This window comes from Rhinatrema bivittatum, chromosome 17, assembly GCF_901001135.1.
Source record: "Rhinatrema bivittatum chromosome 17, aRhiBiv1.1, whole genome shotgun sequence".
NCBI classification, from domain to species: domain Eukaryota; kingdom Metazoa; phylum Chordata; class Amphibia; order Gymnophiona; family Rhinatrematidae; genus Rhinatrema; species Rhinatrema bivittatum.
This window is the reverse complement of record NC_042631.1, coordinates 11,950,611-11,978,524: the sequence shown is the minus strand read 5'-3', so window position 1 is coordinate 11,978,524 and position 27,914 is coordinate 11,950,611. Positions and strand designations below refer to the sequence as shown.

Below are 27,914 nucleotides of genomic sequence, written 5' to 3'. Positions count from 1 at the left end.
GCCTCAAACACTCTTCAAACCTGCACATAGGCCAAGCAAGTGGAGAATTTCTGACTGCGGAGCAAGGTTGCAATCACCACAGAATATTTATTTATTTATTTATGGTTTTTATATACCGGGAGTTCCTGTATACAATACATATCACTGCGGTTCACAGGTAACAGTAATAACTACCGCCGGCTGGCAGTTTACATGGAACATATCTTGGAACAAATCAAACAAATGGTCTATAATAAAGAAGAAAACAAACTGAGCTCAACTTTAAACATATAAATAAGGCAAATAATAATAATAAATAAATAAGGCAGAGACCAATACAATTCTCAGAATATCCAACAAGTGAGCCAACTGAAGGGCCAAACCATAAGTCTCCATGAAGGACAGGTCCCTGCCTCAACAGATTTTTGTGTGGCAGAAGACAAATGGGGGTCTCCACCAGGAGTTCTCGCAAATCCGCATACCACGGTTGTCTGGGCCAATCCGGTGCCACCAGGAGTATCAGCCCCCTGTGGCCTTCAATCCTGCAAATTTTCCTGCCCAACAAGGGTCACAAAGGCATAAAGCAATTTGGCTTCCGGCCAGACCTGTACGAGAGCATCTATGCCCAGGGACCATGGATCTCTCCTGCAACTGAAGAATTGAGGAACCTTCACATTGCGAGAAGTCGTCAGCAGGTCTAAGAATGGAAGGCCCCAGCAAGTCACTATCAGCTGAAACGCCTTGCCCGACAACACCCATTCTCCTGGATCTAGACTCTCCCTGTTGAGAAAGTCTGCTCGACATTGACTTTTCCTGCAATGGGAGAGGCCAAGATCATCTATAGATGTCCTTCTGCCATAAGTTGGTCTATTTCATATGACTCTTGGTTCCTTCCTGTCAATTGATGCAGGCCACCGTCGTTGCGTTATCTGCCAACACTCGGACCACTTGACCCTGCAGTCTGTGGCTGAACTATATAACCCACTGGTCCTGAATCCATCTGTCTACACGATAGGAAATTAGAGCTTTAAATATCAATAGAGAAGAGAGGAGAATGTGACTAACCAAGGAGAGGAGGAAGAAATGGAAGGGGGGAGGCAGAGAAACTGACTTGCAGGGAATGAAGCTAAAATTACCAAAACATAAGACGACTTATACATTGCTATGAATCCTGTAACAATCTCCCATGCTGTTCCTATCAGTACTTTGAAACATGGTTTTCTGTTTAGCCTTTTGGATTGTTCAATTTAGTTTAAAATACATTTCCTGGTGCTCTATCAGCCAAGTGACAATTGTTAACCTAAGAAATGAGACATTTCCTTGGATCTGTAAAGAGAGTATCAGCTTGATAAATGTTGTAATGACACAGAAAAATATGTGCATGTATGGTTCATGGTAACAGACATAAAAGGGGGGCCATTTTTCAAAAAGCAAACTAAGGACCAGATTCATTAAGGCTTTTCTGCCATTTTGCGTCTATGGGAAAACCCTTAGTAAATCAGGTACTAAGCGGGCTGTTTTTAAGCACGGACTTTGGGAATTATTTTCAATAATTCAATAATTATCTATGGCCACCTTTGACTTTGGACATCTGACCTCCACCATGGACAATGACATTATGGTAGTACGGGATCCCATAAGAACTCTCCCTTATCTAGTATAGGAACATGATTTTAAATCATCAAAATGCCAACAAAGGTCAGGTGTCTCTCTTCTGGGTTTTTTTTTTTTCTCTTAGAGAGAGAGACGCTATGCACATATGCAAGCAACATAGGTTTTCTTGCTTTCACGTGAGTCATTTTTAGCTCAGTCATCAATCGTTTTCATTTTGTTCCAGAAATAAAATTTAAACAATTCTAGAAAATAGGTAGCCAGCATAATTCTGAATAATTTGTAGTGTCTGAAGAGAGTGTACAAGAGTCTGCTATCTTCTTAGAGTTTAGAGCTCTGGCTGGGAAAAGTTCATTACAAAGACACTACAACATCAGCTTGAATTTGTAGAATAAAGCAAAATGACCCAAACTTTTAGCAGGGCCATTTCAATGCCTTATGCAAACAGCGCCACCTGCTGGAATTTTTATGAAAAGAAAAAATAAAGGATGTGTGCATTATCAAACAAAAAAAAAAGTGTTCTTATCTAATTATCATGAAAATATGCAATTTGACAAACCAGGTGCTCCTTGCTGAAAGTCTTAACTACAAGCTTTATTTCACTGCAAATAATAGCATGACCTCCTCAGAGAGCTTTCTCTGCTTGTCTGCATGCAGATTCAGACTGTCAGGGGAAACAGTGTTTGCCGAGTCTCCGGAGGATTTTAGAATACTTATGCTAAGGAAAGTGAGCTCTGCTCAGGAGGCAGCAGTATTAGCATCTAGCTACTAATATTAGAAATTAGTAAGTACAAACTTGTACTGGTAAATATAGATCCTAAAAGGTAACATTTAACAGAAAAGAAAAAGAAAAGCATTTTCAAGCTTCCTAAATTTTGATTAATATTGGTACAGTGCAGTCAAACCTATGTGCCCAAATTAACATTATATTGGGCCTTAAGTAAGCTTATGAGGCCCAAAGCTGAGTGACTCAGGTTTCAGACTGTGAGCTGGGGAAATAAAAAACTGTAAAATCCCTGACATTATTATAAAGAAGCCTGGCAATTGCAGTGTGAAATGCTGAAGATATCTAGTGTTAAGATGTACTGCTTGCTACACACCCTAAAATGGAGCAATTAACTCTACAAATAAAATGTATTTTCTCCTCCACGATTATGCTGTAAATCCATGGAACGTTGAGTGTTGAGGGCAGAAGGATATTTTCCATTGGGTACTGCAATAAATAATGTGTGCAAAATATATTACAACGGACCTGAAATCGTGACCTGAATGTAGAGGTCTTTATGTAATATCTATATGATGTTCTACTTACACACGCTCCAGGTGAAGAAGGTCACGTTGTGCAGAAGCAAACTGGGCTCTGCCACAAAAAAATACTGAAAAGAGCCCCTGCTTAAACACAATTATCTCAATCAAACCATCTTGAAAGGGAGATGCGATTTTAAAGCAAGCCCAAGTGCAGCAGGAGATCCACAATGAACCTTTACAGGTTTGCACATCCTGGGAAAACTGAAGATCAAAAGCCAACAGCAGATACCAGCTCTGATCCAACTGTGCCGGGAAGTAGCTACTGTAGCACAGAGCCAGAGGAGGCCCAGCTCACAAACAGTGACTTGCTAGAGGAAGACGCTGTCATGAAAGAAAGACTAGCCCAGCCCCTTTCTCATTTGTCGCCCTTTTCTATACATTTTCTAGTGCCGCTATATCTTCTCTTTTTTTAGATCTGGTGCCCAGAATTGCACGTTCTGTCACTGCATGGTTTGACTGCAGGCAGAACACAAGGAGGCAGACAGGCAGGGCGGGAGCAGTGGAACAAACAAGGAGGGGCTGGAACCCAAGGCTGAACGAGGCAGCACCAAGAGACGTCAGGAGACCTGGTGTGGAGGTGAAGACATGGAGCAAGGCAAGCTCCGTGACATCACCGCAGCGCGCCTTGTTCCCACCACTGGGCATTTAACTATGATGGCACTGCATGCGCACGCGGCCTAAGGCTGCTGTTGACCACGCCATCAAAGGTCCTGGCTGTGGCGACAAGAGAACACCGATCGCAGAATGAGCACTGCACATTACACAAAAAAAATTAAACATCCAAAAACGGAAAACATGAAAAAAATAACAACATGATCAACAAAAAGCAAAGACAAATGACATTTTGGCTTTGCACATCTCTACAAAATAAAACAGATGAGAAAGCAAAAAGGTAGAGCACTGAGGACCTGATTCATTCCAATCTGGATTTGATACCGATGAAGTAAAAGCTTCAGGTGTCAGGAATGTTGTACGCCAGACAACCAAACGTAGAGACTAATGGTAAACTTGAAGTGATTGTGATACAGCAGCCCCGCTGGACTCCGTTGAGTACTATATAGCCAAAAATAAATTAGGTGTTTGAGCAATTTGGCCATGATTGCACTGCAACTACAAGAGGCAGAGGGGAAACCTGCAGAAGAGGGGACCCTGAAAAACAGGCAATAATTTCGTGCCCCAGTGCTTGTAAAGTTTGTTAAGCCACTGGTTCTGGAGTCAACATTTTCTATCAAAACAACTCAACCACTGTTGCCAAGTTGGTCTGTTGAACTTCTTGAGTAGAAGGAAACCAGAAATCATGCAGGAGGAGGCTCAGGGGTGCAGATTGGATCAGAGTGAATGCAAGATGGTAGCCAAATTCAGAAAGCACACAAAAGGGTGCCGAAGCTCACTTCCAGCAAGGACCTAAAGGGACTGGCACATCAAGAGACAAACACAATACAAAGGAAAAAAGGAGAAATGTATAACCTCATGTCAACATTAAAGTCTTAAACAGAGCTGTAAAATGCACAAACACTGACAGAGAAAGAGCTCATCTGTGCAAACAAGGCAGGCACAAATTTAAACATTACTTTGTAGGGAAGGTGTTTTATGACAGACGAGGAAGAGAAGTAGCGGTAATAAATACGCACAGACGTGTAATAGGGCAGGCAGAAGGCTTATGCTAGCGGGCACATTTGAGTGTAAAACTGAGTGCGATATTTATGATCCAAATGTTCAGAATGAAACTTTTTATTTGAATCTTTGCTTGTGAAGTGAACAGTTTATAACTGCGCGTGCGTTCATTGGTGGGGATTTCATAGTGGTGGGAGGTGCAGGATAAAACCTGAGAATTCTGGGAAGCTAAAGGGAGCGCTAACCAGACGGCTGGATTTATTGGTATTATTCTTCCGTCCATAGGGAGACCCATTTCCAAACCTGTCTGAGAGCTGCCCTTCTCTGTCCCACTAACGGACCCCGTGGGCTTCCGCACAGCGCGTGCCTTTAACAGGCTTAAACGAGGCATTCCCGGTCAGGTGGAGGAGGAGGAGGAAAGCAAAGCAGTCAATTCGATGGAGAAGTGCGCGAGTGCTATTTTACCCCAATCAGCCACCCGCACAAGTAGCAGGCACCCCCTTTGTACCCAAACGCTGAAAGAGAAACTGCCCAGGGGTAGCTACAAAGTTCGTCGAATGAAAGTATCCATGGACTTTGCAATTTAGTAGATTTCATTATATGTTGTACAGTGCTCTATATTTTACTGAGTTCAAAGTTTATTTTATTTATTTAGCTGTTTTTATATACCGATGGTCATTGTGAACATCTCACAACATTTTATTTCAGTAAAGGTTGTGCAGATCATTCAGCATTTCTGGCCACAGTTTATGGAGGTTACACACACACACACACCCCAAAATACAGAAGTGCACAGGAGCAAAAGCGGAAAGGAATACCCAGCATTCACCGATGCAGAGCGCGCGTGCCCAGCGACGCTGCGGGAGGCAGAAAAGGGTGACTGCATGAGACAAAATTAAATCCCAGCAGGTCTCTTGCAAACAAGAGCGCATAAATAAATTGAAGGACTGTGAAATGAGGCTAGCAGAAGCGGATTATACAAGTAATCCCACAGTCCAATTAGCAGAAGAAAGTAAAGAGGCACAGGCAGAATGCAATCAGTCTGACTCTAAAGCAGCTGAAAAGTGATTAGGATTTAAGGCCAGACTATATGAACGGAGCGATAAAAGGGGTCCATCACTGGCTTGGCTAATTAATGTTGAGGAATACATGCTCCAGTTTATGCAGATTTTTAAAAATATGGTTTAAGTAGGATTAGGTCTACAATATGTTGGCATCCAAAGACTGTCGCCAGACAAATTACTGCATTTCACAGTGTTGAGTTTTGGGAAGTCAATTTTCAAAGGCACTACCCAAGCAAGAAGGAATTTACATGTACAAAATAGACTAAATCAAAATTTCCCCTTTCAAATGCAGCTAAAAACATGCATGGGTGTCAAGGTTGAGGACCCAGCCAAGCTGGGGAACCCTCACGGGAACAGTCCAGGGGGTACAGGGCAAGACAGAACGGAGCTAGGGAATCTTCGGCCTTTACCAGCCGCCTCACCCACAGGTTAAGCCCTTGGGTTCTGGCAGCCAGCAGCACTTAAGACAGGGGCTGGTGTTGAAGGTAGTGCTGGACTGGAACCCAGACTGGACTGGAATGGGCGCTGATGAAGCTGAGCAGGACTGGACGTGCATGCTGCAGGACTGGAAGCTGAGGCTGTGCAGGACTGGAGATGTAGGCTGCAGGGCTAGAGGCCGAGGTCAGGCAGGGCTACATTTGGTAAACTAAATTTTGCTTTACCAGATTGTGTGTAGAGTGTTCTATGACATAAAAATATACCCCCCCATACGGCCACCGTGCACATCAATCAAGGAAAGGAGGGACCATAAGGTATCATCTTAGCAGAAGCGGTGCCTGATTAATCCTTCTCTTTCTCATTCTTTTCTTTTTTTTACACAAGCGATCCACAGTAGGGAAATGCATGTCCACCATCTGCTGGAGACGGAGAATACTGGTGAGCTGATGTCAGTGCAGGGGTAAGTATACTGTGACCTCAGCTTTGCTGTCTCCATCTGCTGGTAGAGGTGGTTAATCCACTGGTTGTGGATTAATCTGTCTGAATGCTGAGAAACTGCCTGCTCCACTAAATGGCATGTGGATACCACATTGAGCATGCTTAGTCTTCATCGCTTCTCCTTCTTCTTCAAAAACTGTACAAAAGCCTGGAAAACAGGACTGGATGTCGATGCTGATGGGAAGCGCAGGAGAGGAGGATGAAGGAGATCAGAGATGTCAAGGAGAGTTAAAATATAGACAGCTGTGTGGCTTGTGGCGTGTCTTTTGTGTAATACCTTTACACTGTGCCTTGTTACTTGTCTGCAGTGGCAGGGTGAGGGAGGGAGGAGGTGTTTCTGTCCATCAGTCTTCCATGTCAGTAAGGATCTGGAACGAGCAGAGAAAGAGGATGCGGTTGGTGAGAGAACAGATCATGCTAAGGCCATTTGGAATTATGCCACTGGCAGGGGAGGATCGCTCCTACCTACCCCATTAGGGGCCAGGGTAAGTGGGGTTGGGGGACTTGCATGGAGGAACAGGAGGTTGACATATTGTGAGGGCTGGAGTTAGCCTGAGGAGATGGGGCTTCCTTGATCTCCTTACACTGCACTACAACATGTGTAATGCCCACCATCGTGATTTACTGCATGCTAAACATTTTGATGCACTTTAAAATGAAACAAAATATTTGTGAAGATGAAATGAAAACACAAATATTACAGAACATTTTTTCATTCACACTCTTCGTGCTCATTAAGGAGATGCAGCTTGCTTTCTACAGGGAAGGGGGAGAAGGGTACATGACTAGGATAGAGAGAGCAAGAGATGTAATAGGGGAGAAAGAAAGAGAAAAAGTATTCAGAAGAATGACTTGTAAATCGAGTATTTAATGGGAAGCCAGGGGAGGGCATGAAGGAAGGAAGTCTAATGAGACTGGTGAGGGAGGTAATTATAAAGCCCTGCGTCCTGGCTTTAGGGTGCCTCAGCTGCTCTCCAGGGCTAAATCCAGGTCAAGTGCATGATTCTGCATATTGGAAAGGGACAATGAGGGTCATGCATGTTCTGAGTAAGCTGACAATGAATTCTCGTTTAATAAAAGTAAAGATAATCACTTAAACTAAGCGATGTATAGAATGAACATGCAAAAAAAACAAAAAACTGCATAAAACACAAAATCAAGAATAATATTAAGACAAACCTAAATAGAAACAAACATAGGGCCTGATCTTAAAAAGCATTTACACGCTTAAAATTGGGTTTTGCACTTTACTCATGTAAGCAGGCTTTTGAAAATTGCTACAGTATGTGCCTTCGAATTATCCCTAGGATTTACCCACATTATGTGCACTTTACTTGAGGAAGTGGCTTTTGAAAAATGCTATGACAGGATGTCTCGTTTACGTGCCTAAATCCTTTGAAAGTTACCTCCATGTGTACGACATTTTTGTTATAATGCCCGAAGTATGCAGGATTTTCAGCCACAACACAGAACAGACAGGCTGCATCCCAGCATAAGTATGCTCGCCTATACAGATGAGTAAGACCAGCTAAATCCCACTTCAAGGGGATTCATGATAAGTAGGACCTCATGACACAGGATATGATTATATTTAATTCTTTTGTGGAAAATATTCAATTTGTGTAAATTGAGCTTTTTTGCATTTTCGACTGAACCTTTTGTTTCTATTAACTGTTTTAGGCCTAGATTCACCATTTTGCTATAATTTTCGCATGAGAGAGAGAGAGACTATAAGGCGCTCATATAAGTCAACTATTTGTATCGCTGTAGGAGGATCAACTAGTAGTTCAAGGTGAGGTTTTGGTGGTGGTCTACGGTTTGGGGGCCAGTTTTACATTCAGAGTAAGATGTACGAACAGCACAGTACACATCAATACATATTTGATGTGATTTGGAATGAGGAAAGGTACACGCTATATAAATGCTTAGCAGCAGTAATCAGGGCCAGCGTTAGGGAACATAGCACTCTGTAGGACAGACAAAAAAACGGCACAACCCATTTCCCCAAGGAACATTGTTCCCTCTTATATCCCGGGGGAGGCAGCACGAGGGCCCAATCAAATAGCACAGCAGTAGCATGAAAAGATGGCAGAAGAGATGGATGGGGTACATCGCCCAACAAGCCATACGAATACCTTTGTTTGGCTTCCCAACTGGCTCAGCTGCCAAATCTGTGCTGCTCTCCTGTCTTAGCCGCCCAAGCTGCCTTGCTCAAGGGAAAGGGCATGGCAGTGGTTAGAAAGCGCATGCCCATGAGAGAGTGGGAGAAGGAAAGACACAGAACAAAGAGGCTATATAAAAGAGGCAGAGTGCAAGCAGGGTGCCCACTGGGCAAGGAGCCCCAGGCAGTCACGCAGCCTGCACAACTATAAACCCAAAAGAGAATTTGGGAAGAAGCAAAAACGAACAACAAAACATTTGAAGCTAAAAGCCTGTAGGAGAGTCCGATGGGTCAATAGATGATCAAGGAATAAAAAGGTTTTAATCGGTTTCTTTGCCTCAGTCTTTACGGAGGAAGATACTGGGAAGTTGCCCGCACCAGAAACATTCTTTAATGTGATGATTCTGAGCAGCTAAAGCAAATCTCTATGATAATGGAAGATGTAATAAATCTAATTGACAAATGAAAGAATAACACAAAACCAAGACCGGATGGAATCCACCCCAAATCTCTACAAGAACTCAAACATAAACCTGTTACTATAAACTATCATTTAAAACAGCCACAATCCCCAAAAAAGACTAGAGAGTGGCCAGTGTAACACGGAGTTTTAAAAGGAGGTCCAAGAAACCATAGCCCAGAGCCAAACGATAGAAGCTATTCTTACAAAACAAACTTACTGTCTATATAGATAAAACATGGCTTAAGGTGAAAGAGTAAACATGGTTTTAGCAAAAGAAAATCTTGCCTTGCAAATCTATTAGATTATTTTGAGGATGTAAACAAACATGCATTTATTTGTTTATTTAAAATCATTTGTTTACCACACATTCTGAGCAGCACGATGGCGGTTTACGGAGTAAAAAGCATACAGAAAATTCTAACAGATAACCGAAAAAACCCAAATAAAGTCACTCTCCTAGAGAATCTATGTACTGTCTCTGGGTCAAGCAAGCCACTGAAGCTTTGAAAGCTTGCTTGAACAATCAAGGTTTTTTAGATCTTTCTTGAATGCTTTCATGGCAGTCATATTTCTCAGTCATTCTGGCATGGAGGTCCACATTATGGGACTGCCTACTGAAACTGCTCGATCTAGGTGAGCTTGATGTGTTGTAGACACTGTCAGTAACCCTTTATTGGCAGATCTTAAGTTCTGTTGCCATGTGTATAAATGAAGTGCCTCTCCCACCCAGTGTGTATTAACATTCTTAATTCACCTTTACAAATAATACTAAAACAAGGGGACACTCCATGAAGCTAACAACCAGCAGATTTAAAACACTGTAGAAAGCACTTTTCACTCAATGCATAATCAAACAGTGGAAATGTTGGCAGAGGATGTGGTCAAGGTGACTGGATTAGCAGGGTTTAAAAGTGGTTTGGACAAGTTCCTGGAAAGTCCATAATGCATTAGCCAGGTAGACAAAAGAAAGCTATCGCTATCCCTGGGAGTGAGTAACAGGAAATAGGTCTGTGGGACTTGCTGGGTATTTGTGACTGGCCATTGTCAGAGACAAAATGCTGAGCTCAATGAACTTTGTCTCATTCAGCATGGCATTTCTTATGTTTTTATGTTCTTAGGCCTGACTGGATTCTCATGATACCAGCCCAGAGGATCCAGGTCAAATTCCAGGCAGGTAAAGAACCAACCTGGATTGGATTCTCCATCAGGAAGGTCTCAAAGGCTATATCTTGGGCCCTTCAGCTCGTCAATGAGCAGTAGATAAACTCAGCAGTGGCAATAAAGATAATTACTAGGGCTAAATGCCATCTGCCAAGTGTTATCAAACCAGTTCAGAAGTGTTTCATTGAAGAGTCAATATTACTTTGCCCCTTCTGCTCTGTAAGTATGTCAAGTCTGCTCAGAATTTACACATGCAAAATGTGTTTGTACGTGTATAGAAATTGCCACACGTGCAAACAATTGATTTTGTGCGTGTAAATGCAAATTTCCATGCAGAAACAAAATTATGCATGTCACATAATAAAACAAAACAAATGCACATCCCTACATATAATAGGACATTAAATTAGGATTGTAAGGTCCATCTGGTTTGTGCCATTTATTCCCCGGTATAATATACCCCCAGTTGATTTCTCTTACATTTTTCGTTGGCAGATCGTCTGTGCTTCACTCAGGCTTTCTTAAATTCTGTGAATTCTTTTGCTTCCACCACCTCCACTGGGAGTCCATTCCATGTAACTGCCACGCTATCTGTGAAAAAATGTTATCTGATTTTATTCCTTAGTCCTTGAAAAATGTTTGTTATGCATTACTTATATCCCTCAGGTATTTGAATGTCTCTATCATAATCCCACAGTCTCTCCTTTTCTGTAGGATACAAATATTTAGGTTCCTATTATGTATTGTCATCTGATGCTGATAATTTTTTTTTGAGAGGTTAGGAGAAGGAAAGGTACAGTCTTTTTTCTTTTCATGATTACATACATCAGGAAATAAAAACAAACAATCAGAGTAAAACTGGCTGAGTTTAAAAAAAATACATTTTAAGGGGCCATTTAAAGTAAATGCATACTTCCAAATCAGTAATTAGTTTGGCAATAATAAGCAAAAGTTCTGCGAAAGTTTAGGTAAACCATGCACTGTGTGGGCTCCAGCTGCTGCATGAGCAGTCAGAATGCAGCATGGGCGCATTCTGGATGGATGCGTAGAACTGCAATAAATAGCTGCAGGAGCACAGCTGCCAGAGAGGTACAGTACAACCTGCAGCTGTGGTTAGCACAGCTGAAAATAGCAGCCAGCAGTGTTGCCAACTCCTACTTAAATGAAGTCACTAGATTCACTGTGAAAGGCTCTGGATTGGATAAAAAGGAGTCATATCCATGTTATTGCTGGGTTGGTGCCAGCATAGCTGGTCATCTTAAGACTGGTGTAGACTGGGGGGGGGGCGGCTCACATTCCAATACACTCTCTTGCTCTCTCAAAAACTCACACACACACACACACACACACACACACACACACATACTTTCTCAAACATGCTCAGACGCTGACACGCAAACTTTCTCTCACTTTCTGACACGCACACTTCTGCTGCTCATGAGTGTCCCTCCTCTCCAGGACTGGCTAACAAACGGTACTACAGCATCATCACTTGCGGCCAGCCCTTACCCAGCCTGCAGGAGCCACCTTTACACCTGCTCCTCCTCTTCATGACATTCACTGGCTCCATGTGCTCTGTTCACAGCTCACACAAGGGCCCCACTAGCAGGGCACAGAACTTCCCCTGACTCCCAGTTAAAAAGCCAAAATTAGAAAACAAACAAACAAGCACTAAAGATAAAGCAGCTCTCATCTTGTCTTCTGCTGCTGCTGCTGTTGTCAGTCTGTCATACAAGTGCTAATAAAGTTGCAGACCAGCTTTTTTTTTTTTTTTTTTTGCTGGCTTTGTTCTTTCTCCTGCCAGCAGAGGCAGCTCGGCCTTCATATCATCAGATTCTCCGGGAGATGGGGGGAGAGACTGCAGCAGCAGAGGAGGAGAAGGAGGCGTGGGGAGGAAAGAAAGAAGCCCAACCAGCTCGGCACTCTAGCCAGAGGAGGTCTCCGTCGCTTGCCTTCGCCTCTGGCACTCTAGCCAGAGGAGGTCTCGGTCCCCAGTCGTGGAATAACAGCCACCAATCAGGGACCCTCAGCGGTGACTGACGGCCAATCGCAGCCCTCTCTGTGGTCTCCAATCAGGAGAAGCCTTACTGCGGGCACCCACGAGCTGCAGGTTGCTGGGAGGAGGAGGTAGAAGGGAGGGGCAGGATTAGTAGCACAGGGCTGGGAGGAGGTGGCATTAGGAGAGAGCAGGGAGGGGCAGGATTAGTAGCACAGGGCTGGGAGGAGGTGGCATTAGGAGAGAGCAGGGAGGGGCAGGATTAGTAGCACAGGGCTGGGAGGAGGTGGCATTAGGAGAGAGCAGGGAGGGGCAGGATTAGCAGCACAGGGTTGGGAGGAGGTGGCATTAGGAGAGAGCAGGGAGGGGCAGGATTAGCAGCACAGGGCTGGGAGGAGGTGGCATTAGGAGAGAGCAGGGAGAGGCAGGATTAGCAGCACAGGGCTGGGAGGAGGTGGCATTAGGAGAGAGCAGGGAGAGGCAGGATTAGCAGCACAGGGCTGGGAGGAGGTGGCATTAGGAGAGAGCAGGGAGGGACAACACGGGCAGTATAGGGCTGAGGAGGTGGCATTAGGAGAGAGCAGGGAGGGACAACACGGGCAGTATAGGGCTGAGGAGGTGGCATTAGGAGAGAGTAGGGAGGGACAACACGGGCAGTATAGGGCTGAGGAGGTGGCATTAGGAGAGAGCAGGGAGGGGCAGGATTAGCAGCACAGGGCTGGGAGGAGGTGGCATTAGGAGAGAGTAGGGAGGGGCAGGATTAGCAGCACAGGGCTGGGAGGAGGTGGCATTAGGAGAGAGTGGGGAGGGACAACACTGGCAGTATAGGGCTGAGGAGGTGGCATTAGGAGAGGGCAGGGAGGAGGTGGCATTAGGAGAGAGCAGGGAGGGGCAGGATTAGCAGCACAGGGCTGGGAGGAGGTGGCATTAGGAGAGAGCAGGGAGAGGCAGGATTAGCAGCACAGGGCTGGGAGGAGGTGGCATTAGGAGAGAGCAGGGAGGGACAACACGGGCAGTATAGGGCTGAGGAGGTGGCATTAGGAGAGAACAGGGAGAGGCAGGATTAGCAGCACAGGGCTGGGAGGAGGTGGCATTAGGAGAGAGCAGGGAGCGGCAGGATTAGCCGTTCAGAACAAGGGAGTCCGCTTTTAGCAGCAACAAACTCTGCTGACAGGGAGGGGGTGCAGTTGTAGCTCTGTTTCTGCTTGCCCTCTTCTTTTCCCAGACAGTGTACGGTCCAGCTGGAGCTTGCCCTTCGTGCTGTTGCGACCAGAGCAGGGAGGAGCGGCTCGGGCCCCTGGCCATGGGGATGTGCCTGCCCTGTCTGGGGGGAGCAGAGGATGATGTGGTGGAGACTCCAGATCCTGTAAGTACAGTGATGGTTTATTAACCCCCTACACCCCATCCCAGCAGCAGGTGCACCCGAGCCCAGCACTGCTGACCCTGCTCAGGCTAATTAGCACAAAAACATCACCTCGAAATAAATGCAGCTTTGTCCTTAATGCAGCTCGGGGAGAACTGGCACCGATTTTAGGGATTTTTTAGATGAGCTACGTGTTTAACTTGTTGGATATAATGTTGTTGTGTTTTTTTTTTGTTTGTTTGTTTGTTTTATGAAGATAAAAATGTTTGCTATTCAGCTATGTGGCTCGACAGCAGCCCTGTAGACAGGAATGTGTTAAATTCTCGGTGCTTGGCTGGGCTGTAGCAGCCTGTCTGGGCCAATTGCTAAATTCGCTTAAGGGAGCAGTGGCCATGTTGCCAGATCCTGCTTGAAGAAAATCAGTGTAAAAAGGCTTCAGCGTTTGTATACAAAGTGCAGTATGAACCATGAGAATGAACAGGGGATTTCTTGTTTAAGGTTCATCACCTTTAAATCTTCTAGGACACCCACTCACTGATACTGTCTGCTGCTACTGCTTGGCACCAGTGTCTAGCTCCACTGTAAAAGCCAAATGGGCTGCACTAGAATGTACCTCGGGAAGTGATGCCCCCAAGAGGCTCTCAACCTGTGCCAGGACGGAGGAAGCTCCCCTCGCCCCGCTGCCCTTTCCCAGAGGTTTGGAGAGCGACGCGGGATTTGGATCTCCCGCAGGAATCGCCTGTTGAGGAGGAGGGGGATGAAGGGGGGAGATGCAGCAGTGAATGCTGTTTAGGAAGGAAGAATTGAGCCTCTTAATTGTAAAGGTAACGCAGGCATTAAACCTGCAGGAAGCAGGCAAGGAAAAGGAGGAGGGGGAAACGACCCACAAGGGGGAATCTCGTCCTCAGCGGCATAAGGAGATCATCAAAAGCCTTTCCCTGCCACCCCGCTATAAAAGAAACGATGGAGGGAGAATGGGTCGCGCCAGATTCAGCCCTGAAATCAAATTCCTTCTCGCACTCCACCTGCTCCAGCAGGGGGAGCTAGATAGGCATCTGAAGATAGCACCGGGAGACACCCCAGTGGCAGCAGTGTCACAAAAGATGGCTATACCTGCAGACGGGGGCCACCTCTTTAGGAGATGCACAGGATAGAAAGGCGGAAGCTTTTCTGAGCCAGCCAGTTTGTCCTTGCCCGCAGCCATGTCTGGGGGCCCAGGTAGCTAGGGCATTAGTGAAATGGCTCCATCAGCTCCAGGAGGAAACGCTAGGCATGGGAGAGAGCCCAGGAGTTAACATGGCAGGGACAGCATTTTATGGTTTGATTAGGAACTTGGCCAAGCAGATGCCATCCATGGTAGGGGCAAGGAGGTTTCTGTAGCTCAGACTGGAAGTTGCACGGAACATGAACAAACTGTTAGGAAAACGTTTCTATTTAACAAGATAAAATTACATAATACCTATGCTCATATTGCTCCCAAATAATTTGCGCCACTTTTCTACCACTTTCATTGCCCTTGCATATCCCCTCACCTCTCCGTACTTGGGAACTCATCTTTTATCTCTTCTCCATGATGCTATATTCCTGGGGTGTGCATGAAAAAAAATTGTAATTTCACATTCTATTCATGGTCAAGCTAAGTTCTTTCGTTTGCTAAAAAAAAAATTAAGTTCGTGGTCGGGTTGCTTTTCATTGCTGCTGCTTGTATTAAGTACCTACACTTTTGGCCATTTAATAATTTTTAAAGTTTTTACTTGCAAAATAAAAAAAAACCTAACGGACATATGACCATTTAAATCCGAGCCCAGTGATTCTTCAGTAAAATGCCGTGCCAGAGTAGGCTGCAACACTGGCATGACATCCTGCACACTACAAACCTGTGAGGTTTAACTGCTCTATAAATGTTACGCACGGGCATAAGATGTGTGTTACATGAGTTAGGCCCTATGGCTTACAAAAACAGGAAGGGAGGGGATGGGAAGAGCTTATGGGGATGGTAACTTTAGAACAAGCACATGGGCACACAGATTCATAGGCGCACAAGCAGACATCCTGCTGGAATTTGAAAGCATGCACACAGTTGCCTGCGTATGATTTAAACTGCATCTACCATGCACGTGTGCTCCTAATTTTAAGCCATTACTCAAGCAATCACACTTTGCATATCTTCCTTAGGACTTTGTCGGCTTTAACGTGCGCAGGTTAAGTAGATTTTAACACATGCGCGAAGTACATTCCCAGTTTTATGAAGTAGTCCACCAGTTTGCCCAGTCTATCCCAAGGTCATCTAGACCCTCTGGTTCTTCATCCTGCCCTCCCGGACCCCTCACCGTGTCGTCTTAGTCCTAAAAAGTAGTTTTTGCAGACTTGCACCTCCTCAGGAGCAGCTGCGGCCTCTGGTTTTTAAAATATGGATTTGTGTGTATAACTTGGCTCCACCCCTTTTTTCTTTTTTTAAGCTTGCACACGCACATATACACATAACTAGCAGCTTTTAAAATCTGCGTGGCCCACATCCTCTCTTCACAATTTCATGAAATTTGTTAGAGTACAATTATATTGGCAGAAGAGTGCAATGCAGCCTTTTGAATGTGTCTTTCTGGTTGTTTTACCTTTTCTTCAGGAAATGAGAAGGCAACAGCTTGCAGAAGCAGCCGAAAAGAGACAATTGGAGGTAAGGCCGCGCACACATGAAATGCCAGCATAGAATACCAGAATGCCCTGGCACTCTCCAATGTCATTTCTGCTCACCTGGTTGCAGTGTTCGTTATTTAATTGTCTAAACTGGATGCTGTGTGTTCATGTGCAGAAAACGTCTTACTACTAAGGGTCCTCTATCTATTGTTACCAGGTGGACATAGCACTGTACAGACCTATGGCGCTTACTGTCTAGTCGAGAGGGACAGACCAGACAGATTAGAACGTTTGGGGAAGGAGGATGCACTCACGTTTTCTTGGGGGAAATGGAAAACAGTTTTGATTTTTACTTCTTGCTGTGTCTGCTTTGTTTCTCTGAAGGCATCTTCTCGAGGCATTAAGAACCCTCGGTCCGTGGAGCAGATGAAAAAGAAGCAGGAAGACGTAAAGAAGTTGCCGTCTAATACAGGATCAGTGGGTGGAGGAGTAGGGCTTCGGGTAGGCTTAAAAATTACATTTACAGCAGCAACACGAGCAAATTAGCAAGTCCCTGTGCTATTCAAGTGCCATTGGTTTCAGATGCCCGAATCCATCAGGGTTACAGATGCCTTAGGAAATTTGCTAGTCAGACCAAGAATTCTAGACAAACCAAGGACAGTATAACCAGGTCTGACTGGATAAGGGCTGCATCTCGTCTAACGATTCCTCAAAATAGAGCCCCAAGGGTGAAAAATTCTCCCTAAGAATTAGGGTGGCTATGCAATTGTTTGCATCTTTTCTAAACCATCCCATGATGCCCATAAACTGCAGGAGGGGGAAGATGTTACAGCAAACTGCGGTTCATACTGAAACAGCACAAGTACCTGTGGTTTGCAGCCCATAATTCTTCTCTTTTCAATCAAAGGCTTTGGTAGGGTTCATTTCACAGACAGGGCGATTTGCCTTTTTCATGCAGCCATGCACTTTTGGGGGATTATTTCCTGGGACAAATCCCGATAATGACCAATACAGGCAGTTCCTCGAAAAATCAGCCCTCAGGCATCCAGCTGCACAGTAAACTGGCTCAGTCTGGATCCATTTGCCAATGAGCCAGAAGCCTCCATGCAACACAGCTGTCATTTTTTGCTCCCACTGTACAATTGGGATTCCTGCTGGGGCATCATAAGCCTTCCCGGATGGATCCCTGGCAGGGCTGCAGTTTGCTGACAACACGAAGGTAGGCTTCATGTCCCGGGCTGAATCCCAGATCACACTTTGATGCAGCTGGCACAGACCTGCAGCTCAGTGATGCCGCAGTCACACCAGTCCAATCCAATGGCTTCCGACGGCCGTGATATTTAACAATTTGAAATATTTTTCACCTGGCCAAAAATAAGAAATAAGCAGAAACAAGTCTTTTTTTTTTTTTTTTTTTTTTTAATCTTAACAAAAGGAAATTTGAAACTGCCCTGGGCCCTAGCTACCATTCTCTAACTTCTAACTATAACAGTTTATCCCACCAAGAATGAAAGCTTCAGGGTTTCTCTTATTTCCCTTTTCTCTTCAGTGAGATTGTGAGCTAGCCGATTCAGAACGAGGATAGACTAAAAGATGCAAACAGATTTTTTCTTCCAGAGAAAAATACGATGGTGGGAGGTTTAAACACAAAATCTGATTTTTGTGTGTGTAATTGAAGTTAGCAAAACGTTTCTGCCTGAAATGTTTCTAGTCCCTAAATTTGGTTGACTCAACCCTTCATAAATTTGGCCTTCAAAAGGTGCACCTTTATGTCCTAGGCCCCTCGCCATGCAGCAGGCACTGTCCTGGAGCAGACTTTTCCTCAAACCATTCACTGCATTGCTCTTCCGATGCCTCCTAGGCTGCCTTATTAAAAAAAAAAAAATAAAAGATCTGTAGCAGCAAAGCAAAATCAAAGGGGACGCAAGCCAGAAAAAAAGAGGCAAAGACAGGACAGAGTGAATATAAAATTAATGGACTTAAAGAATAGGCAGCAGAGGTCAAGGTCACTTCTGGGAAAGGGAGGGCCGGCAAGCTACCTTGCTTTAAAGATGGCCGTCTGCAGCTTGGAGCTCCCGTCCTGGGCAGTGAAATCGGCCGCACTGTGCTGCTCCTGCTACAGAAAGAGGCCTCTCACCAGCAACGGAGAAACCTGCTCGAGCCACTCCACCCTTCCTGTCATAGAGGACGGGACCACGGTCATGAATTATTTTTCAACATATAAGGAGATCAGTACTAAACGTTTTAAAGCTCCATAAATCCTCATAAAGGTCAGTCACTGTGGTAGCCGCACGTTTCCTCCGTGGTCCGAGTCACTCAGACACATGCTGTGTGTTTAGCAAAAAAAAAAAAAAAACCCAACATCTGCTAGAGTCCAAGATTAGAAACGTGGCACCCAAAACAACCTCCCCCCTACCAGATGAAGTGCCAGTTAACGTGGTCACAGAGCAAAACCTTCCAAGTGGATCTACCTTACAGCGCTCGGCAGACGCTACCGCGGGAAGGATTTTGCTCTGCAGTAAGTGCACACATACGGCAGAGGAGGGAGACGCCAGAGGTGAGGAAACATACAGCTCTCACTGGAATGACCTACAACTAACCCTAGCCACAAAAGACTGGTCCCTACATGGTCCGACAACTCTAGCAGGGCTTAACTCATTCCTTTGAAAGGCTGGATCTGGGTTCACTTTGTTTCTGTCTTTCTAGTGGCAGGTTGGATAAAGACAGGCACAGAGGAGAAAAACGTTTTGAAGGGAAGACGACAAATGGCTAAGGTGACCGAACTTGCAGCTGCTCCGCGGTTCTTCAGCGTGATGTGTAGCTTTTGAAGTTTGCATCCAGCGATCCAGATCTTGGCCCCCCCTTAGCAGGACGGATGCTCAAGACAGACATGGAGTGCGTGGGTGTCCTTAAATATGTTAATACAACAAACCTAAGCTTGTAAAATAATAATGAGCAGAGTGTGTCCCTTATTTTAAATTATGGACTGGTGTGGCTTTTGTGTTGTACAAACGGGGCTCCAAGAAGGTTAAAGATGTACAGGAGAGAGTCCAATATTTTATTGTGTTGACGTTCACCAAAATTTGGAAAACTCTTCTCCATACATTTTAAGGGAAGAATTTTTGTGTAAATTCAGAGCACGGTGCAGCTTGCCACAATTCTGAGATTTCACCAGTTGAAAGAGAAAAAAAACAAAAGGTGGAGGGGAGAGATTGTGTAGACAGAAAAAAAAAAAACTGGTAAATGTAGCTAGTTTTGCCAAAAAAAAAATAAAAATAGTTTTCCATAAAATGCTTTGGTTTATAATTTCGTGGAAGTATATGTGGGCCCCGTTTCATTAAAGCTGCCTCCAAAAAGGAGGAAGGAGAAAAAAAAATAAACCCTTGCACTTGGTGGCCAGTGTCCATGTAACTTGAAATATCTTTGTCTTGCGCAGCTGTAGCAAACAGGAAACAGCAGAAGGATAAGAGGGGAAAAGCAAGGTTTTACAGCAGCAAGTGCGATTGTGAAAGGAAGATGCACGTTCCCAAATGAATGTGCCCACAAGGCGCCTTTGCATTGCAGAGCTGCAGCTTTTATTTACAGATGGTGCAGCAGATATTTTACTGCCCTTTATAAGTAGTGTTTAAATGTTTCTAGGGAATACTGTTTTCTAGGTTAAAGCATCTATGTTGGACTTGTTGACAACCCAGTGCCTTCAATACTGAGTTTCACCACTTTCCGTGCATTTCTGCAGCCGTTGCATTATCAGAGGGCAGCAGATTGTACTTCACAAATTGCTATTTGTTTAGATTACAATGCTCCATTGCTTGTCTCGTGTTTCTCAATCTAGTAAAATTAAGAACGATACAATGCATGATTTTTTTATACCACAAGAGGGCAGTGTTTCTTTCATTGAAAACTTTAAGCTTCCACTTTACTTTTATAATTTTTCAACTAGCACTGCTGCTTTATGATATATTAAAGAGTTTACATGAATAGCCTGTGTCTCACTTCTGTTGCAGAACTATATTTTTACATATAGGAATAAACCAGAGTTTGATTTGTATTCATAGAAGTTGAGTGAACCGGTTTGAAAGAGAAAGCAAAAAGGCAACAATTCATCTCCTAGGGAGAAAACTAAGCAGGGCGGGTAGAGTGCAGCTTTGAAACGCCAAGCTAATTTTCAAACAAACTCCCCATGGAGTTTTATTCTTTATAACAGTTTCCACAATTTTTCCAGTACCAACATCAGGCTCGCCTGTCTATAGTTTCCCGGATCACCCATGAAGCCCTTTTTAAATATCTGGGTTACATTGGCCACATTCCAGTCTTCAGGTACAACGGATGATTTTAATGATTGGTTACAAATTAATTGTAATAGGTCTGAAATTTCATTTTTTAGTTCTTTCAGAACTCTGGGGTGTATACCATCCGGTCCAGGTGATTTACTACTCTTCAATTTGTCAATCAGGCCTACCACATCTTCCAGGTTCACCCTGATTTGGTTCAGTTCATCTGAATAGTCACCCTTAAACACCTTCTCCAGAACAGGTATCTCCCCAACATCCTCTTCAGTAAACACCGAAGCAAAGAATTTGTTTAGTCTTTCCACGATGGCCTTATTTTCCCTAAGAGCCCCTTTAACCCATCAATCATCTAACGGTCCCAAATGACTCCCTCACAGGCTTTCTGCTTCAGATATATTTTTTAAAATTTTCATGAGTTTTTGTTTCTATGCACAACTTCTTTTCAAATTCTCTTACCCTCTCTTCTCAATGTCTTACATTTAACTTGCCAGTGCTTATGCTTTATCCTATTTTCTTCAGATGGATTCTTCTTCCAATTTTTGAATGAAGATCTTTTTGGCTAAAATAGCCTCGTTCACCTCACGTTTTAGCCATGCTGGTAATTGTTTGACCTTCCTTCATGTGGGGAATACACCTGGACTGTGCCTCTAAAATGTTTTAGTTTTTTGTTTTTTTTTAACACTTAACATTTATTTATTTATTGGTTTTTATATACCGACATTCATCAATGATATCATATCTGTTTACAGTATAACTAACTTACACTTGTAATGCATTTGACATAGAACAGGCAAGGGTAAGTAGATATCATAAACTGCAACTGGGAGAACTATATACAAGGAGAACTGGGTGGATTATATACATTGAACTGTAGAATTATATACAAATACATATATATTTGTAGCTGCACCTTTCAATTTTTTTTTTCTCAAAGTTTCCCTTTTGAAAGCTTAGTAGTAGAGCTGTGGCTTTACTTAATGTCCCCCTTCCAGTCATTAATTCAAATTTGATCATATTATGATCACTAGTGCCAAGCAGCCCCACCACCATTACCTCTCTCACCAAATCCTGTCCTCCACTGAGAGTTAGATCTAAAATTGCTCCCTCTCATCAGTTCCTGAACCAATTGCTCCGTAGCACTGTCACTTATTCTGTCTAGCATGTCCTGCTGTTTCACTTACCCAGTCAATATTGGGGTAATTGAAATCTATCACTGCACTACCACTTTGGCTACCTTCCTTAATTTCTCTTACCCTTTTCACTGTCCGGCTCATCATTTTGGCCAGGTGGACGGTACTATACTCAGACTGATATACTCTTTCCCCAACACACAAGGGATTTCTACCCAAAAAGATTCAATTGTGCATTTAGTCTCATGCAGGATCTTTATCCTGTTGGATTCTATGCCATCCTGGACATAAAGCACCACCCCACCTACAAGTTGCTCCTCTCTATCATTGCAATATAATTTATACCCAGTATAGCACTACCACAGTGGTTATCCTCTTTCTACCATGTCTCTACGGTACCAATTATCTCATCATTCACTGCTATACATTCTAGTTCTCCCATCTTACTTCTTAGACTTCTGGCATTAGCATCCAAACTTTCAAACTGGTTGTAACAACATTCTGCTTTTCAGTTGACAGGAATAAATTGGAAACTTTTAGCTCAGGTGAGCTTTAATTCTAGAAACTACTTTTCTTATTATTGGAACCTCAGTATTGGGAAGCCCTAACTCGAATGCATCATTAGTATCCTTTGTAGATACCTCCCTCCGAACCATGCGCTGCTGAGCGACTGTCGGCTTATTTTAATGAAGATTTTTAGACAGTCCATAATCTGGTGCAAAGGCAGCACACATGTCAACATATAACAAGCAGCTCAACCACTTCAGTTTGTAGTCTACAAGTGCCCCAACATGGGCTGTGGTTCAGGGATAGCAATGTAGGGAGGGACAAGACCGTGTCGTCAAACAGAGCAGACCTGGCTTAATTTACATTTATAAACCATGACCATGCCGTTGTTTCCCCAGACTTTTTTTTTTTTTTTAAGCCTGATGCAATTTCTTACTCCTCCACATGGGTTTGTATTTTCATAACTTTGGCCACATGTCTGCGCAAACACTTTACCCCATCCATGGATCTTCAAGGGGAAGGCGCGAGCCCCCGTTGCTTATATTTCAGAACGACACCGGCTCTGTGCTAAAACACATTCCTGGGTTTGAGGTCAAGGCTGGGTGATTGTTGTAGCACCAACCATTGTGTGTTCACCAAACATGGAGCCTGCACAGGCACGGACGTAACTCTGCATTTGACTTGCCCTTTCCTGCAGTAAGAGAGCCCCAGTACTATGTGCAGTTTTTTAGGAAAAGTATATTCACAGTTCTGCATGACCATATCAACCCATTAACAGGCAGCTTTACATTTGCAGAAGCCAGTCTTGAAAATAATCTTCATTTTGCATGCGTTTCCTCTCACCCTTCTCTCCTCCCACTCCACCCCCATTAGAACTGATCTGGGATTCACAAATTCCTCCTTGCACCCTCCTTTAGTTTTAAGAACTGCATTTTCAAAAACATTTAGCGTAGAAGGGCACTGAATGATCACGCAGAGCCACGGTACCTCCGCCAACACATCAACCCGGATTGCTACCTTGCTCAGGACGATGGAGCTCTTGCAAGGTCCTCAGCGAGCGAGTGGGCCCTGAAAGGTTTTCCGAGAGTTGGAGGGACACAGGCAAGCCAGAAGAGTGCCTTGAAATATTGCATAATGCCACAAACCCAAATATCGAAGTGTGCAGTGAATAGTTTACTTGCACAGGACAATCAAGAGCCTAAAATTAGGACAACCAAGCATTAGTAGATTGAGGAGAGGCAATGAATGAAAAGGTACCAGGGAAGGCAGGATTTACACAAACTCATCTTTTGCTCCTGTCCACATACCCCAAAACAGTCTATGCACAATGTGTGTATCACTCCCATAGGATCCTTCATATCCTATCCACAGGGAGGCAATGACAGCTTCAGGTGGGGTGTTGGGCACAGAGTACTAAAATGTGTCTCTACTATGAGGTTGTTTTCCCCTCCCCTCCCCCCATTGGGGTGGGGGGGGGCAGGAGGAAATCAGGCTCGACTAATTATTCATACAGTAAATATACTAATGCCCTGTACACACACAAAAAAAATCTAATTAGGAGTTGGGCTGGGTTTTTTTGTTAACTTAAATAGAATTTTACTGCAGATACTGCTTAAACTAAATGTGCACTCTTAAAAATGTTTTAACCAAAAGTGTATTTTTGTGTGTGAAGTGACATTGTGTATACACACATGAATAGCTATAATGTACATAAGCACACCAGCGTGAACCCATTACCTTACAGTATACAGATACTGTACATTGACTAGAGATTCTTATACATGCAAGTGTGGAAAGCTCTGGGGGGGTTTTTTCCATATAAAAAGCTTTATTATACTGCTTATAAGGTCCATTTTATGGGCAGAACATATCAATAACAGTTGCAACTATTTAAAGAATAGAAAATTGAATAATAAGTACATTTATTTTTAATGTCTGCCTTTAGTACTTAACCAATAATGGTTGTCTTGCTATAAAGTTACAAAAAATAAATAGTACTACAGTCCAAGATCATAGCTCTTTAATCAGGTTAGGTCTAATTATGCTTTTTGGGTTTTTTTTTAAACTCACCGTGAACAAAATGTACGACAGTAAAGCCGTTTTTGGAGCCCTGTGAATACAAGTCTGCAAGAAACAACAAGCTCTGCTCACTTTATCTCCCGCTTACACTTGTAATGGGCAGAGACAACCAAGTAGTTGTCCGAGTTCATGTCCTTGAGTGTAGGAGACTTGATCTGGATGGGAGATGTCTTGCCATCCACCCGAGAGATCTGCAGCATTCGACATGGGTCGTGTTTCAGCAGATACCCAGCAAAGGTCTCCCAACCTCCTCCTACCCGCACCATTACATGTTTATTGTGCAGCATCTGAAAAAGAAAACACCAGGGCAAGCTTAGATCAGAAGTGTGGTTCAGTATAGGTGGTGTTTTCCAAACCAGTCCATAAGACCACCCAATGGGTCTGACTTTGTGTAAGCAAAACATGCAAAGGAATCTGGATCTACAAGCAAGCAAACAAACATAGTCCATTAAATATTCATTCTGGATCTCCTGAAAACCAAACCAGTTAGGGCTCTGAAGCACTAGATTTGAAATCAGTTTTAAATGCAATTTGCTATAAGTTTATTCAGTAAGTTTCACTCATTTTCCTGTTCAGTTTGTTTAAATTTCCAAAAACCACAAGCAATATCTAGCAAGGTCCAACAACATTCTCCTAAAGGATGGAAAACCAATAAATCTTTGTTTAGGATTCAAATGCATAAAGAAACCAGCAAACAAAAACAGACAAGTATTACATAAAGTAATAAATAGTGAGCCCGTTACCACTGTTTTCCCAACAGGAATAGAAAACCTGACTTGGATATTTACTATAATTTCAAGATCAATGCAAATAATAACCACTAGAGGGCAGCAGCTCGTGCCTCAGAAAACACAACATGGCTGACAGTTTAGCAGAGGTCAAGTTTCTAGCATAACATGAGTGTTGACTACTTTAGCTAGTGTTGGTTTAGGGAAGCTGAATCATTTAGATAGCATTATTCGCTATTTAAATAATGCAGCATGGGGGCAATTGTGAAACAGCCCGCCCAGATGCAAAGTCTTCTAGCTAATTTCTAATGGATACAATATTTTCCCTTTGAAAATACCCATTGGCATAAAGGACTCATGAACTTTGCACCTGATTTTTCTATGGGCAGGGTTTTGCAGGTAAACAGCAAAATCCAATCTACATGATGTACTGAACTCTCCCTAAATCATAGCTCCCTTCAATCCAACAAAGTATGCGCATGGTGGCATCTCACACTGATTGAGGGAGGGAAAATCCTCCTAGGTTTGGGCGTCTTCATGCAGAGCTGGAATGTCATTACAAACTGACACCCAACAACGCAAGGGACACGATCTACATAGGAACTGTTCAAAGCCAGAATTTGTCCTCTCTGACATAAAATGCCCGTTTTAAGAGTCCTTGACAAAAATCACAGCCTTAGTCAAGACCTAATGCTTCTTAATCAGCAGGCCCTGCAATGAAAACCTTTTCCCTAAAACATGCAGCGGACTTTTTCCTGCACAGAATGCTTTTATTTATTTAAAAAAGTCTTACAGCCCTTTTCTTCCTATACAATAGGTCAGTGTGGATAACACTTTTTTATTATATATATATAATGAAATAGGGAAATCTGGTCATTTTCCCCAGGAACACAAGGGGAGAAAACAAATTACCAAATAGTTTGATTGTCACTGAATCATACGTGAGAAGCATGACCTGATCAAAACCTAAAAGATTTCTCGGGTTCATCCGTAGAACAGCAATTTGCAAGGTCTCTCTTTTGTCTGTTGCTATGATTGGTTTTCAGTCTCCCCCGTGTATCCAGGAGAACAACTGCTGCTGCTGGGCATTTTTAATAGAATCGGGATGGAACTGTGAGCTGTGCGTTATAGATTTTTAAAAATCTTATTAGCAAGGATTTGGCAATTTCATCTGCACATCCTTCTTACGCTAACAGTTTATAATTTAAATCCATAAGGACACTAGTCAATCGTGTTTTTAAAAATTTACATCAACCCAGATTATACAGTATCTCTTTGCTCTGTAAAATGTCTTCTTAACTGTATAGCATGCCAACAATGGATTAAATACATTTTCATTATTTATACCCCATCTTTCTGTAGGGCAAGCAAGGTGGCTTGCAAAATGCTATACAGTAACAGCGCAAGCAATTAAACAGTATCACAACACAATGTAGGTTAAAATTGTGGTATTCACTTTCAGTCCATGAGAGCATCAAAAGGGTCATGTTTTTAGGATAAGCCCTAATGTATATGCATGGAATAGATTTGCATACAATTGAGGCAGTGTGCATGCAAATCTGTCTGACACATTCAATTGGGATCTCCTGAAGAGCTGACCAGTTGCATTCCTCAAGGCCTGGAAATAAATATCATAGACTTAAGATAACTATAAATCAAACATCCTCTCCTTACCTCTCACCAACTGAAATTTCTAACCCCCCTCACCAAAATTTAAATCCTTTATCATATCTTAATATAGATATATATTAGTAAATAAAAAAAAAACTCTGAAATTGCTTTTAACCTACATGTGAAAGTAAGAGCTCCCAGAGAGGGGTGGACTTTCAGAAGAATTGCTTTGTCATCTTAACTGAGCTCACTTTTTTTTTCCCCAAAACAGATAGATGCAGAAAGTTATTTTGAGAGTCAAGGACAGGCATGATTCATACTTCATTGCCTCGGATCACAACATTGGGGACCCATAATCCATTTTACGTTTTATAAGTCAAGACCAAATGCTTTAAAATACCATTCTAGATTCTAGTGGTAAGCAGTGCAATTTGACTGATAATGAGGAAGGAACCTGGGCTGGGCTGGTGGATTGCAAGACTGAATTCCGAGTCTGCTACACAGCTTTTCTGTAAGAAATACATTTCCTGAAACCTCCCATTTGTCTCCTTGCTCCTCCTCTGTGTACCTGTCCAGCTCTGCCTACTTATCACAGCGCTACAGAAACAAGTGATTGAGTTTAAAAACAAACAAACCTGAGTTACAGTTTCCACTTACCATCTCGGATCACTAATGGATTGGAAGTTGTTACTGCTACCACATAAATGGTCATTCACTTGTCAATCTGAAATGATTTGGTTGCCCAAGTTTAGCTTCTGACGCAAAGTATAGAAATAAGGGTCAAACAAGCTGTAGGTGCTACTTTTTTTTTTTTTTTTTTTTTAATTGGACTACTGAATACATCTGTGACTAGTTGTCACAGGACCTGAAGAATGTGTCATCTGTGATTTCGGAGGGGGGGGGTGAATAAAAACATTTTATAAGTTAATAGAAATCCATACTACATCACTTGAAGGTAATCTCTGAAATGGCTTGCTGGACTAAATTAGGATGTTTCCCCTTACTACATATAAAACATTTCAAATTCTATTGTCACCTCAGTAACCATTATATCAATCTCCTCTGTTACTAGGCACTTATGAGTTAACGGAAAACCCTTAAAAATAAATAAACATGCTCAGAAGCCACATAGTACTGTTTTGATATTACAGATTTGCTAACTCCAGAACTCAAACAGCAACAACTCTGTGAAAAAGGCAGCCCTGTACACCAATATACTACCTACTGGCAATACAGAAGAAGCTGGAGTTGTACAGATCCAGGCAGAAACCACACTTAAT

At 43.2% G+C, this 27,914-nt stretch overlaps 2 protein-coding genes and 1 long non-coding RNA gene across 10 annotated transcripts in view; 1 reads left to right on the top strand and 2 right to left on the bottom strand.

The window, feature by feature from the left end:
• Positions 1-84: 84 nt before the first annotated feature.
• Positions 85-12,245, bottom strand: LOC115079181. The gene is made up of 3 exons (XR_003853212.1): positions 11,807-12,245; positions 10,778-10,888; positions 85-6,880 (listed from the first exon to the last, which is right to left on the bottom strand). It is a non-coding gene; the product is annotated as an uncharacterized LOC115079181 (long non-coding RNA).
• A 94-nt stretch (positions 12,246-12,339) lies between these two features.
• Positions 12,340-19,513, top strand: SVIP (small VCP interacting protein). 3 transcript variants are annotated; one of them, XM_029582405.1, is made up of 5 exons: positions 12,340-12,407; positions 13,519-13,659; positions 16,280-16,330; positions 16,675-16,791; positions 18,997-19,513. In XM_029582405.1, the coding sequence occupies exons 2-5, from the start codon at positions 13,597-13,599 to the stop codon at positions 19,009-19,011; spliced, it is 246 nt and encodes an 81-aa protein (XP_029438265.1). In that variant the 5' UTR covers positions 12,340-12,407; positions 13,519-13,596; the 3' UTR covers positions 19,012-19,513. The 3 variants fall into 3 exon arrangements, with proteins under 3 accessions (XP_029438265.1, XP_029438264.1, XP_029438263.1); XM_029582404.1 differs by having other exon boundaries at positions 12,340-12,424; XM_029582403.1 differs by lacking the exon at positions 12,340-12,407 and adding an exon at positions 12,645-12,691 and having other exon boundaries at positions 13,159-13,659.
• A 4,507-nt stretch (positions 19,514-24,020) lies between these two features.
• GAS2 (growth arrest specific 2) overlaps positions 24,021-27,914 on the bottom strand; it is a 95,749-nt gene continuing 91,855 nt past the window's right edge. For all 6 annotated transcript variants that reach the window (XM_029583004.1, XM_029583008.1, XM_029583006.1 and 3 more), the window contains one exon: positions 24,021-24,582. In XM_029583004.1, the coding sequence (XP_029438864.1) occupies positions 24,364-24,582 (219 nt within the window). In that variant the 3' untranslated portion in view covers positions 24,021-24,363. The remainder of the gene's footprint in view (positions 24,583-27,914) is intronic.